This window comes from Pinus tabuliformis, chromosome 2_2 (genome assembly GCF_031772625.1).
Source record: "Pinus tabuliformis cultivar Carrire ecotype Pingquan chromosome 2_2, CPIR1, whole genome shotgun sequence".
Lineage (NCBI taxonomy): Eukaryota > Viridiplantae > Streptophyta > Pinopsida > Pinales > Pinaceae > Pinus > Pinus tabuliformis.
In genome coordinates, this window is record NC_142300.1 from 92,492,631 (window position 1) to 92,506,872 (window position 14,242).

Below are 14,242 nucleotides of genomic sequence, written 5' to 3' on the forward strand. Positions count from 1 at the left end.
GGAATCAAACTGCCTTTCCAAAATCCTAACCCTTAGGAACATACGATAGGTAGCTAGGTTTCAAACTAAATAGACACTAGTAAGCTGTAGAATGATGAGTTGCGAATCTAGCCTGACAACAAGTTGACATATGCCATGTCAAATGGCATTAGAGAGAAGCTCCATCAATGTGTTGTAATCAGCGATGTTGTTCGTTTATTGACCAATACATATCCCTTTGAAACTCACTAACTCACCGCTTGGAGCAAAGATGGCCCAGGCTGCAGAAGGTAGGTTCCGCATTCTATGACTAGCTCCGTCGGTGTACCCAACGAATGTTTCCAAAAAGTCCAATGTCTACAACAAATAAAAATTGGATTACCTAACCAAAATTACAATTCTTGACGAAAACAAAAATGTAACAAAAGCATATCTATAAAGAGATTACTACGCTTGATCAAGCATAGTACTGCTTAAGATACAACCTGTTTCGGGGTTCCGATAGTGGAATTCCATCATAATCTACCAGCTCGTAGGATCCTTTTGCTAATACTCTCTTAACAATGTAGGGGCCCATCCATAATTATTCGAACTTACCTGCTCCTAATTTATCAGAGTCCTGGTCATAGATCAAGACCAGGTCACCTTCCGAGAAGACACGAGGCTTGACATTTTTGTCAAATTGCACTTTGACACATTTCTTATGTGCTTTGTTAGCCAGTGCAGCATCACGATGGGTTTCATCCAAGTGGATTAGTTCCAAGAAACAAGCCTCTTCCTCTGAAGTTTCGGGAAGTAGATCGATTGTGAGCTTGAGAGATGCAATTTCACACTGAATTGGCAAGACAACTTCTAGACCATACACCAACTGAAAAGGCATAAATCTGGTCACATTTCTCACTGAAGTCCTATATGCCCATAGAGTTGAGTACAGGATCAAATGCCAATTCCGTTTGTGGACTCCAATCATTCTCTGCAGCATGCGCTTAAGGACTTTGTTGATCACTTCAACTTGTCTGTTAGCCTGCGGATAATATGGAGTAGAACTATCATGGGACAGTCCTAATTTGGCAGTCAATTCAACCATCATGTGATTGCGAAAATGCGACCCATGATCTACGACTATAGCCTGTGGAACACTAAACCCAGAGACTACATGATTGAAAAATAAAAGAGTAGTCGTTTCACCACTATTGTTTAATGTAGGCATCGCCTCGGCCCATTTTGTAAAATAGTCGACAACAAATATGATATACCCATGCCCCCGACCGAGGTGGGGTTACATGTCATGAAATCTATGCCCCATTTAGCGAATGGCCCAACAAAAACTACTGGATGCAGTGGTGCAGGTGGCAATCTGGTTTTGCGATCAAAGATTTGGCAAGCCTGGCAACTTCTGACTACAATTATGCAATCTTTGAAGATTGTGGGCCAGAAGTAACCAGCTCATAAGATCTTTTGTGTAGTAGGGTAACCAGATAGATGCCCCCCACATGCACCTAAATGACAATCATTCAGGGCTTTCTCAGCCTCCTCATGCGTAAGACACCCTTGCAAAACTGTATCGACACCACGATGGTAAAGTGTATCATTGATGATCATGTAGTCTTTTGCTTGGTATCAAGTACGTCATTGTTCCGAGCGAGAGGTTTTAGGCCTAAAGGTTTGGGTTTGGAGATAGATTAGTATATCTCTGTACCGCGGGTCGCTTGATGATATCAGAAATAGAGTTTTATCCACGATTGATGCTTTAGATGTTAAATCGTTGGACGATGATGGGAGGTCACAAAGTAACTCCATGAAGACGAGAGATTTCTTTGATTTGGATTTGGTGAATTCCAGATCAAACTCTTGCAAAATGGCTATCCATTTGGAATATTTTCCCCCTAGTAATTGACATGACAGAATGTAGGTCATAGGGTTGCAATCTGACAAAATGGTAGTTTTGCAAAAGAGTATGTAGTGTCGAAATCTCTGTACTGCTTGAATAGCTGCTAAAGCCAGCTTTTCAACATAGGAGTACTTGCTTTCTATATCATTTAAGTTGTGGCTTAAATAATACACTGGATGTTCTATTCCATTGTCTTCTTGTACTAAAACCATTGTGATGGTTGTATCTGTAGCGACGAGATACAAGTTAAAATATTTTTGATAGTCAGGAGCATACATTAATGATGCTTTTACTAGGGAATCTTTTAAAGCATCAAAGGAAGCTTGTGCAACCTGATCCCAGTTGAAGGGTACTTCTTTTTTCAAAAGACATGTATAACCTTTAGCAAGTTCTGTGTAATTTGGAATGAACCTCCTTAGAAAGTTTGCTTTCCCTTGGAGTTTCTGAATCTGAAACAAATTTGAAGGTGGAGGCATGTTGATGATTTCCGGAACCTCACATGGGTTGAGTCGAATTCCATCCTTATAAACTACAAAACCAAGTAACCGACCAAAACCAACACAAGACACACACTTGTGTGGATTGAGTCGTATCTTGTAGTGTCGGCAATGTAGAAATATAGCTCTCAAATGTTGCGGGTGGTCTGTCCACTTCGTGAATGAGCCGGTAGATCATTGAGATACGATTGAACGATGTGTTTGATGTCATGGAAGGTGTAGTTCATTTCCCTTTGAAATGTTGCCCCTGAGTTCTGCAAACCAAACGGTAGTTTGTGGTACATGAATGTGCCCCATGGACATATAAATGCAGTCTTCGACTGGTCCTATGGGTGGTTATTGATTTGATTGTATCTAGAAAATCCATCCATAAATGGAAATACTTCGCATCTGGCACATTCATCAATTATCTGGTCGATGAAGGGTGTAGGGTAGTTGTCCTTTGGATAAGCTTGATTTACATCCCTATAATCGATGCACACTCTAATCGTTCATTGATTTTTCATCACAGGAACAATATCCAATACCCAATCAGTTAGAGGAATAGGATAAATGAAACCAGCATGTACAAGTTTTTCAACTTCTACCTTAATGGCAGCAGCTTTCTTCAGGTGAACCGGTCGAAGCCATTGTTGTACTGGTTTGACATCTGGATACATCTTGATTTCATGCTCAACGATACTCGAGTCAATTCATGGCATTTCTTCATATGACCATGCAAAGACATCTCTAAATTCATGAAAGAGAGCACTGTATATTTCCAGTTCTGAAGGAGAACAAGATTTTCCAACATGTATATTGTCTACAACATTAGGTTTGGTTGAGATATTAATGGCAATAGTTTCTTCAATATTGGATAGATTTCACTTGGAATTCATCATATTTACAGTATTTGATAGAAAATAAAAAACTGAAGGATGATTAAGGTCATTAGAATAATCTTCATTGTTATCTTGAAGCTGGGAATGATGGTGGTGATCTTCCCATGGTGCCTCTCCTATCATCATTGACTGAATGATTCCTTCATCTGTAGAATGTACATGAGACCAAGGATTAGAAGAGGTGCCATACTCTAGAGACCTATCTATCCAAACACTTGCCGAGCCTTGATTTGGGTTCACCACAAATGCCCAAAAAACTGATTGCTACAACAATTCTATAGGGCTTGGGGGCAACACCTGGCAATGATTGACACTATCAAAAGGTTCAGAGTTCTTCTTAATCTTTGTCGATGTAGAAGATATCATGTGACAGGTATCCACTGTGGCCACTTTTGTCAGATTACTTGGAGGCGGAAGGGCAAAAGTACCCATTAAGTAAGGGTCTTTTAGGAGACCTACTCTGATATTTTGAAGCAATTGAGAACTTCCATGGATCAATGGAATTCTTTCGGTAACTTGTGAATTTTTGGGGAGGAAGGTCAGTTGGTCAATGATTGTAATTCTACCTTGGAAGGGGAATGCAATCTTTATAAAATATGTTGACACAACAGTATCCATAGCATAAATCTAGGGCCTGCCCAGTAGGATATTGCAGTCAAGGTTTCCATCAATGACCTCAACTTCAATTTCTACTGTCTTGCCCCCCAGTTCGATTTGCAAGTTACTTAATACCCCATACGGCATGTATGTTCTTCCATCGAATGTTTTTAATGTCGTTGATTATCGTGACATAGGTGGAGAGCCTAAAGTTTTCCAGCAACTCATTGAAATAATACAGGTAGATTCCCCCTCATCAATGATTGTTTGATGAACACTTTTTTTGAGGGCTTTTACTTGTATGAGGAAAGCGAGCTGGGCCAGTAACTAAGGTTTGTATCCTTTATGATTAAAGGCCACTAGATTGGAATCCGTTGGATCAATCCCACCTATCACTAATAACAAAGCCTGCTTTTGGGAGGGGCAATTATGCAATACTTCAAGTGTTGACATAGTGGATGGCGATTAGGCCAGATCCTCCACTATATTATAATTCTGTGATACTCAAGCACGAGGATTAAACATCGATTTATGCATTACTTCCTTAGGTGGTTTTATTGTTAATTTAGGAATGATTGGTGGAACAACTTCTGGCGAAGTTGTTGTTGAACTACTAGGTTGATCTGTGTAGCCTTGCTATTCAATGACTATGGGTTCCCATAATCTTTATTCCTTGTTGATATCAAAGTACCATTTTGCTATTTTGAGATGGATAACATAAGCACTTGGAATGGGGAAGCATGATTAGTAGCAACCAGATTAGTCAATACCACTGAGGTATTTGAAGTCTTTAAAAACTTTGTGACCATAGCTCAATGTGGACAATCTCTTGTGTAATGGTCCTCATCACATATGAAACATGGTTGATTAGGTTTCTTTCATCCAGTAGGGTTTCTAGAAGATTTCCCAGGAGTAGAATCTTCTTGTTTCTTCTTTTTGTTTGTCCCTTTCTTCTTGCCCCTTGGTTGCTTTGGATTTTTGCCCTTGTTGGTTCACACGGCATTAATCTCTAAGGGAAGAGGTTCTTCATTTGCTTTTTGACTAGAAACTGCATGGGATTTTTTAGATGTAGCCTTTTCAATTTTCGTGCTTGTGGTACCATTCATGCCATCATCAACATGAGAGTCCTTGTGTGATTTAGGAGTGGGAGGAACAAAAAATTCTGGTCTAGGAGCGTCAGAAATTTTGTCATAGAGCATGCCAGATTGAGTATAGATCAAGTATAAATATTGTGCACAAGCAATGATTTGCTCTTCAGTGACAACTCCTCCCTTAGCCACATTCTCTGTAATAGAGGGCAATAATGACTTTATAAACCATTCAGCTAAAACCTAATCAGGAACATACATCTTTACCATTCGACGACGACACCACCACTCATGAATATGATTAGAAATGTGAGTGGCTATCATCTGTTTAAAGTTGGTAAGGAGATCTGTTCCCATTTCGTACATTATGGGTAACTGAAAATGGGTTGAAAAGGTAGTGGCAAGGGTGTTGAAATTATCGAACAAAGCTCTAGGAAATTCAATATACCATTTTTCTGCCAGACCAGTGAACGTTCGTTGAAAAAGGTGAACCTAATCAAATCATCATTCAAGGTGTTAGATGAGCACCACAAATGGAAGGTCATTACATGATTCGATGGATCTTCACCTGGATTTCCATTGAATTTAGGAATATTAGAGGGAAGTTTATGAGGAATCACTCCCCACCAAGGGGCGTAAGCAATTGGATCATTCGTGAACCAGTTTAGATCTAGTAATTCTAGAGTTGCTACAAAAGGCGACTATTGATTCAGGATAGGCGAAGCATACCTAGGGTAAGATGGAATCACCTGAGCAGTAGGTCTTTGCATACCAACATTATGTATTTTATGCTGATAACTTTGACAAGGGTGATGGGAATAACCATTATAGTATGGCTGTTGATAACCGTTTTGAAACTGTGGTTACATGTTACTTACAAAGCCTTGTTGCTCAAGTCCTTGGTAAGATTGCTAGAATTACGGTTGTTGATATTGTACCAGCCATGGTTGTTGGAAAATTTGCTGTTGTCCAATACTGGATGATTGACCAAGATGTGGAGAGATAGTACCTATTTGAGTCTAAGTCATTCTAGGTAAAGAGGCACTAACCTGAGGTTGTGATTGAACCGCAGAGATAAGAGGTTGTTGCAGTGCAACCTGAGAGACTTGAGGTTGACACAAAATAGGTAGTGCTTGTACTTGTGATACCGTCACAATAGCAAGTGTAGGAGGAATACTCGACACAGGTTGGACTGGTTGCATTGAATATACAACCCTTGGTTGTTGAGGCAATATTGGTACCCAATTGCTAGATGTAATTCCAGTTTGACCTGAATTTTGTTGTAAACTCTTATACGGTTGTTCTCCAAGAGTGTTACACTAAAAAATGTCACCTTGACTACTCACAGTTAGTATGGCTCAAATCAACAGTCATGCTACCCTCTTAGGCAAGTCTCATGCCTCTGTTATCCATCTCAAACTCAAAGAAGAGAGAAAGTCTTGTAAAAACTATGTTTATCTCTGGGGTCGCAGGTTCTCTCTAGCCTTACCTGCGGGGACGCTGACCATGTTCACAAAATCTGCGTCCATGGACGCTCTGTATGTTAAGGGACAGGTGCGTCCCTCTGTAAAAGGCAAAATGCGCGAGTTTTATCTTGAAAAAGTTACTTGTGGTTACTTCTAGAACATTCTAGAGGTCGGTTTGATGAAATGGATGCGCCTCCAGTTGGTTCATGTATCTCTATTAAGGGGGAACTTATCCCATCAATAAGGGAGCTATCCCACCCAAAGAGGGGGATGATCCCATTGATAGTGGACCTGAATAACCTCTTTACAGCACTATAAATAAAGGCATTGAGCCAGAAGGAGGAGAGGTTGGAGCTATACATTTTCTTTGGGTAAATGCTGCAGGATTTAGGTCTTCCATTAGAGCCTTTGTGAGGAGAGATTGTCTTCACTTGATTCTACTTGGGAGAGGGTGAGCTTTGTCAAAGTAGAGGAAAACCCTTGATGGACCCTGGGAGGAACTTGCACAACACCAAGGCCAGGTTGTAAGAGTTTCTTTGTTTCGTTATTAATACAAACTGGTTTATTTTTCTCAATAGCTTGTGTTAATGAGTTATTTCATGTGTTCCTTGGTCTGCATGTTGAATATATGTTTTATCATATGAAATGCAAGTGCTTGGTAATTGTTTGATTGTTTGTGGTTGCAGGAATTGACTTGAAGGAGGAGCTCATCCGGATCGTCAAGAACGGACTTCAACAACAGCGTTTTGGAATAAGGTAAGCCTAAACACTTGTAGTTTTCATGTTGTAAAAGGTGTATTTAGAGAAAGATCACTCCATTTTGTCTTGTTTGTCATTAGAACGTCTTAGACTTCTAGGAAGGTCAGTCGTGTCCGCACCCTTGACAAATTCCGTGTGACAAATTGGCGACTCCGCTGGGGAATCCATTAATGAGAGAGTCTTTTCCTTTATATGAACTTTGCTTTGAGAAAATCATTTTTATTTTCTGGTTTTTGACTGTGAGAATTAGTATTTGGGTGGCTTAGCTTTAGATTTAGTTAGATTTGGTTTTTCTTCATTTTTCCAGAAGGACGCACCCTCTGAGTACTGCACAGTGCGTCTTTGGACGCGCTGTTGCCGTTTGCACAGAGCGGGGCCGCACCTGTGACAACGGGTTGCCTGCGTCTTCCTGTAAAACTTAAGAAAATTCCATTTTTGCTTTAAATTGCTTTTAGATTTTGTTTTTCCTTAGTGTTTTCTGCCCAGATCCTTTAGTACCCTATCAAGAATTTTCACCTGAACTAGTTTTGTGAGCTTTGAGTGTTTTAGTGGTTTTCAACGAAGTTTAGACCTAGGGTTTGATTTTTGGAAAGGCTTTGTAGTGACTTTGATAGTAGAAAGTTGTCCAGCCTTAGATCTCTCTGGTTAGTCAACCTTCTTAGAAGTCGGGCCTGTCGTAAAGTCTCCTTGTGTGAGCAACTTGCCATTTGAGTTGTTTTGGGTCAAATTTCGAATTGCTTGTTTATAAAGTATTGATTTCCATTTTACAAAAAGAACAAAAAGATTAGAGTTTTGTTTTGGCTAGTTTTTGATTCTGTAATAAGCTAGTCCTTGATTTGATTGTGATCAAGTAAAACACCTTAGAAATAATCATTGTTAGTTTTGGCCTCGTTAAGATTGCTTAGAATAAATTTGCCTTTAGTTTGCTTATGAGTGCATTTTCATAGATTTTAATAGTCGTTAAGATTGATTTTTGGTTATATTAGATTTATTTGCTTTATTAAAAGAAAAATACAAAAACATCTTCTTTAAAAGTCTTGTTTCAAGTAGCTTTTTGTTTTTGAAAGAAGAAAAGAGTTTTTTTTTTTCGTGCATGTAAAGAGAGGTTATGTTTTTATGCTTGGAAAAGAAAAACGAATTGTTTCTTTGATTGTCTTCAATTAAGAAGTTGCTTTTATAAAGATTGCATTCTCTCAACTTTTTAGTTAAGCAATTCATCGAAAAAGTAAAGTAGTGGACAAATCATTCTAGGTGCATTTTGTAGTGGTTTCGAGTCGAGTCAACACACCACTGGTTTCACTTCCATCACCTTTTGACTTAAGAAACAACCTTAAAAGTAACGCTTAAATTAAAATCAATCTAGTAATCTTTATTTTTCTAGGGCTCTGAAGCACCAACATAGCTTAGGCTAGGGTCTTGGAGTAGGTGAGTACTTAACTCTCCAAGACTACAAAACCAAACAGATAGTCTATCTTGAGTAGAACAAATCCAATTGTTTCAGTTACATTCTGGGAAAGCTCCTCTTAAAGGAGAAGCACGAGCTCGTGTCCGAACCAGTGAGGGGATCATTCCTCCCTCGTTGGGAACGACGCCAGGCAGTACGTATTACAAACGGTAAACCTCGGATTAACCATTGTCGAGGAGCCAGGGGTCACTTATCGGTAAACCTTGGATTGTTGTCAAGGAGCCGGTAAGGGGATTGGAGCTTGCTACTCTGCCCTTGCGTGCTGTCGGAGTTTAGACTGTTCCCCCAGGTGTAATTGTTGTGATTGGTAACCTTAGTGGCCATAATATCTAGGATTCTACCCAAGGTGACGGTGGAGGGAAGGTCCCACTGTACCTGGAGCAGACGTCGGTTATACTCACTTGGATTTTCTGGGGGGTTCGCTTCACTTCGAGACGGTTAAAGTGGAGGAACTTGGTCCAGTCTATTCATTAAGCAGGTTGCCGGGGTAACTGTTCCACCCACCATTTCTGTACTGAATCCTGCGAGGTTGGGCCTAATCACCAACTAGCGCTTTTGGTCCGGAAGACTACTGTTTGTGTGTGGTTTGACGCTCTAGATTATTTAGGCGTGTGCTTCAAATTTGTTTGCTTCTTTAGAAGACTTTAGGTGGTTTGATTTGAAATTTTTACTTTGTTTTCGTGTGTTGTAGTTAAAAATCTTTAATTGTGGCGGAATTACCGAGAAGGTCCCGTCGAATTGCGGGCCAGTCTCCTGAAGTTGTTTCTGTGGCCGAATTGTTGAGAAGATCCCGTAGACTTAGGGGATCCCCTCCTCGAGACGACCCAGGTAATTTAGAAGGGTTAAAGGTCCTTGTAACTCCTCCTAGTGGCAGTAGAGTAGGATCACCTGAAGAAGGAGAATTTTCCTTGGTAGTCCATCCAGATTACCAAAGTTTAGAAACAGGTTACAATCCCGAAGCTGTTACAGTTTCCGAGCTTGCTGGTAGTTTTTCATCTGCCAGTGAAACAGGCGAAGAACCTGAAATTTCCGAACCTGTTACTCCAACTCCTAGTGTTCCTGATTCACCAAGAATAGAAAGAATTATCACCGAAAATCTTCCTGTTGGATTAATTGCTATAGAAGAACTTGTTCCAGAGGAAGAAATAGGCGTTTCTGATTCTGAAGATCTAATTACCCTTGATCTAAGGGAGCGTGAATCCATCTTTTACAGTCCTCCTAGAAGTGAATCTTGGTACCTTGCATTAACCAATTTTTTAGACAACTCAGTAGGTTTTTCTACACCTCGTACTCCTATTCCACCTAGAGGAATTCATTCTCCTGTAAATATGTCTGGTCAGTCATCTGTGTTTTCACAAAGTCCTGAATCATTTTTACATGGCGGTCCTTCTGTTCCTACTGGGTATCAATCACTTTCTGGTACCTTTGCGGGAGCATCTCCTCAACCCGTTGATCATGGGTTATTAGTTGGAAACAGTGGTAATGTACCATTGAGTATAGGTGATGTTTATATGATGTCAGGTTCAACTCCCATTAACCAACCTCAAGGTGGCCAATTACCGCCTGGGGGGCAACCTTCGTTAATGCCTGGGGGGCAACCTCAAGGTACTTCATTCGTGACTGGGGGGCAACCTCAAGGGTATCAACCCCAGCCTCAATATGTACCCCAAAGTCAACCTCAGTATCAATATCAACCTCAAGGATGGCAACCTCAAGGATGGCAACCCCAAGGGTATCAACCCCAAGGGTATCAACCTCAAGGATACCAACCTCAAGGTCAAGGTCAACCCCAGTATTCGTATTTACCTCAAGGTTATCAACCTACGGGTCAATACCCTGGTCAAAGTTATCAACCACCTCAAGGGCAATCATATGGGACTGCACCTTACAGTTATCAACCCTATCCTCAATACGGCTATGGATCTCAGTATCCTCAACCTGTTACGAGTCAATACCCTGGAATGTTAACATGGGATCCGTCACAGGGTCAACAGATGTCGCAACCAAGTATACAGTCGGTACCTCAAGCAGGACAACCTGCAGTTCCTGGTCCACCCCAGCAACCGCAACCTGTCCAGTCAAGTGTTCAGACCCCTGTAACTTCCGTAGTTACTCAGCCGCCAATTGCACCTGGTACTCCACCTCACACGGCTGCAGCAACTACCGCTTCATCTACCATGCTTACTTCTGGAGTATCGGCAGCTCCGGTTTCTACTGTCCCTGTAACCACTCCTCAGACATCTGTACCGTTGTCTGGACCCACGGTTCAAACCACAGTCCAGATGCCTGCAGGCCAACCTGGTACAAGTACGGTTGTTACTACTCAACCTCAATTTGTTCAACCTCCGTACCAGGGACAGTATCAACCTGGGCAAGCTGCCCAACAACCGGTTTACCAGTATCAACCGTATCCTGGGTACACTTATCAACAACCTCAACAACCCCAGTACGGTCCGGTTAATCCTGGTTTTCCAGGAGGATATAATATCCCAAATGCGACTCCTGTTCCTAGTTATCCTGGATATCCTCCTCCTGGGGCTGGTATTGTGACTCAGAGTTTTAGAGATCCTAACCGGCAGTTACCGTTTATTGCAACTTTAGATTTACCCGACTTGACGCGCCTAACGAACGATCCAATTCAATATCTTCAGTTCTGGCCGCCAATGCCAAATAAGTTGCCCAGCGATATACCCAAGTTCGAAGGTAAGTCTGGAGAGGATCCGTCTAATCACGTGATGACTTACCACCTCTGGTGTGCATCAAATTCCATCTCAGATGATTCCATCCGCTTACGTCTTTTCCAGCGTACACTCATTGGTCTCGCAGCCAAGTGGTACATTGAGTTACCACGGGCCTCTTTTTACAACTTTAGCCAGTTAGCTACCTCGTTCTTAACTCATTTTCAGTTACCAGTCAGATACGATAATGGTACAGAATTATTAACTTCGCTAAAACAATCGACGTCCACGTACATTTCTGATCACATCCATGAGTGGAGACGTCGAAGAAGATTAGTGAAAGTTTTTATCCCGGACCAAATCTTAGCTGAATGGTTTGTCAAATCATTATTACCAAGAATTACTGAAGATGTAGCTAAGGCCGGAGTAGTTACTGAGGAGCAAGTCATTGCTCAGGCACAATACCTTGACTTAGTTTACACTCAGTCGGGTACGTTACACGAGAAAATTCCGGATCTTCCAAAGTCAAACCAAATCGCTGCTGCTCCTTCGGGATCTCATGCCGCTGATGGTATGATTGGTATCGTGACTACGAAGAGTAAGAAGAAGTCTTCCAAGGCCTCCAATACTCCAATTATCACTTTGCCTGATTCTCCGACAGGAGAGTCTTCTCCTCCTGAACTTACCGCCGACATTCACGCTGTAGAGTCATCTACGGCCAAATCAAAAAACGGTGGAAAGAAGAAAGGAAAGAAGAAGGCAAAGCAGACAAGGCTCCAAAGGAGAAAACGGAAAAGTCGGAAACCAATGACGAAAAACGCAAACCTCGATATCCTTGTCTTATTTGTGAAGAAGATCATTTTACGAGAGACTGCCCTCATCGGGCCGAGGTAGTGAAAATAGTCAAAGGTTCTCCCACTCCTGCTGTGTTAAAAAATCCATTTCCAGAGCAGGAGAATAAGATGATAGGTTCTTCTTCGAATGCCAGTGAAGAACCCATTTTGATGATGTCTCATGTCAGGATTGCGACTCGATCGCAAGATTATGGTAGTAAGGCTCCTGTTGATGGTAAGGAAGCAGAATCTTCTCACTCTAACCCATCAACCTCAGCTCCTGGTTCCGATCCACTACAGATCGAAAAACCTAACCCAGACTTAGTGATTAAGCCGCCCGCCAAGGGTGTACTTCGAAGGTCTGCTTTCAATCCACATGCGAGAGCAGCCCAGAATTACAACATTGTTGAAGACTTAGCTGTTTCACCTTCAGCAATGTCGGCACTCGAAGTGCTGCAATCATGTCCAGCGCAACGGAAATTGCTTTTGTCGGCTATCGGAGCTGTCGATGTTCAGGACCCGAACCTAATGATCTTTGATCTAGAAAATAGTACACCGCGTCTCCCCCATCAAATGGCTTTCCAAATTCCAGTGATAGTCAAAAACAGGCCTATTCATCGGACTGTGATTGATGAGGGAGCTTCTACGTGTATTATGTCGATTCAATGTTGGAGATCGCTTGGTTCTCCTTCGTTGAACCAATCCCCCACCATCCTTAAGGCCTTTGATGGCCGTGGGTTCCGTCCGTTTGGTATTCTACAAGAATTGCCTATAGGGGTCGAAGGAAAAACCGTTAGTCTGGATGTGGAAGTGGTTGATGCCCCTCTAGACTACAACCTTCTTTTGGGTCGAAGTTGGTCATATGCTATGACAGCGGTCGTTTCATCGGTCTTCAGAGTCATTAAGTTTCCACATAACGGTAAGATCGTGACTATTGATCAGCTGACATACTTTTCATCCGATCCAGCCTCTTCAGAGAGTATTCAACATGTTGGTAAAACGACAATCCCTTATAGGGACATTGGTGTAGGTTTAGTTAAGGATTCCGGTTTACTGGGAACTTTTCCTCTCCCTCCACTCAATGCAGACCCTTCGTTTGCAACAATTCATATGATCACGTCAGAAAACATTATTTATGATGATCCTTGGTATGTTCCCTCTGACTCTGAGCTAGACTCACTCGGTGATGTTATGCCGTTGAGTCCGTATGAGATTGCTTATGAAGCTCTTATGTCTTTTACCGACTTTCATTCAACCGAAGTCGACCAAATGAATGTGGTCAGTGAAGAGTCACTTTTCACCTCACCCTTAGAACGGATAACGTTTCCCGAAGAAGTGTCATCTGACGAACAACTTCGCGAAATCCTAAGTGTAGATGATCTACCATGGGAAGATCTCCATCACAGATCTTCGTTTTTACCTAAGGATGATGCATTTGAAAATGATTTTTCATCTATCTTTACCGCTGAATATGTCAAAGACGCTCAGGATCCAACGAAACATTCTGATTCAGAGCTGAATTTAGGGAATATTTCTCGTACTATTCCCATTGATATTTCAGTGAAGCCCGGAATCGAGGAGAACATTCATATAGGTGCCGCATGTACTGAAGAAGAAATCCAAACTTACAAGGCCCTATTCCAAGAATTCCGCGACGTGTTTGCCTGGTCTTACGAGGAAATGCCGGGAATTGATCCTGCCATTGTTGTTCATGAAATCAAAACCTACCCGGATGCTAAACCCATTCGGCAACGGTTGCGTCAGATTCACCCTCGAAAAGCGGCTGCGATTAAAGCAGAAGTCGAAAAGCTGTTGAAAGCAGGTTTCATTTATCCGATCCCGTTAACGGATTGGGTATCGAATATTGTTCCCGTCAATAAAAAACAAGGAACAATAAGAATCTGTATCGACTATAGGGATATCAATCGAGCTTGTCCAAAAGACAACTATCCTACGCCTTATATCGATCAAATTATTGATGATTGTGCCGGAAGTGAGATGTTTTCCTTCATGGATGGTTTCTCAGGCTATAATCAAATCAATATTCTACCTGCCGACCAACCAAAAACGGCATTCATTTGTCCATGGGGGACATTTGCTTATTGCAA

The 14,242-nt window shown here is 41.6% G+C and overlaps 1 protein-coding gene across 1 annotated transcript in view; it reads left to right on the forward strand.

The window, feature by feature from the left end:
• Window positions 1–250: 250 nt before the first annotated feature.
• LOC149191570 (potassium transporter 6-like) overlaps window positions 251–14,242 on the forward strand; it is an 81,139-nt gene continuing 67,147 nt past the window's right edge. The window contains exon 1 of the mRNA XM_089406697.1: window positions 251–269. Coding sequence (XP_089262823.1) covers window positions 251–269 — 19 coding nt within the window. The remainder of the gene's footprint in view (window positions 270–14,242) is intronic.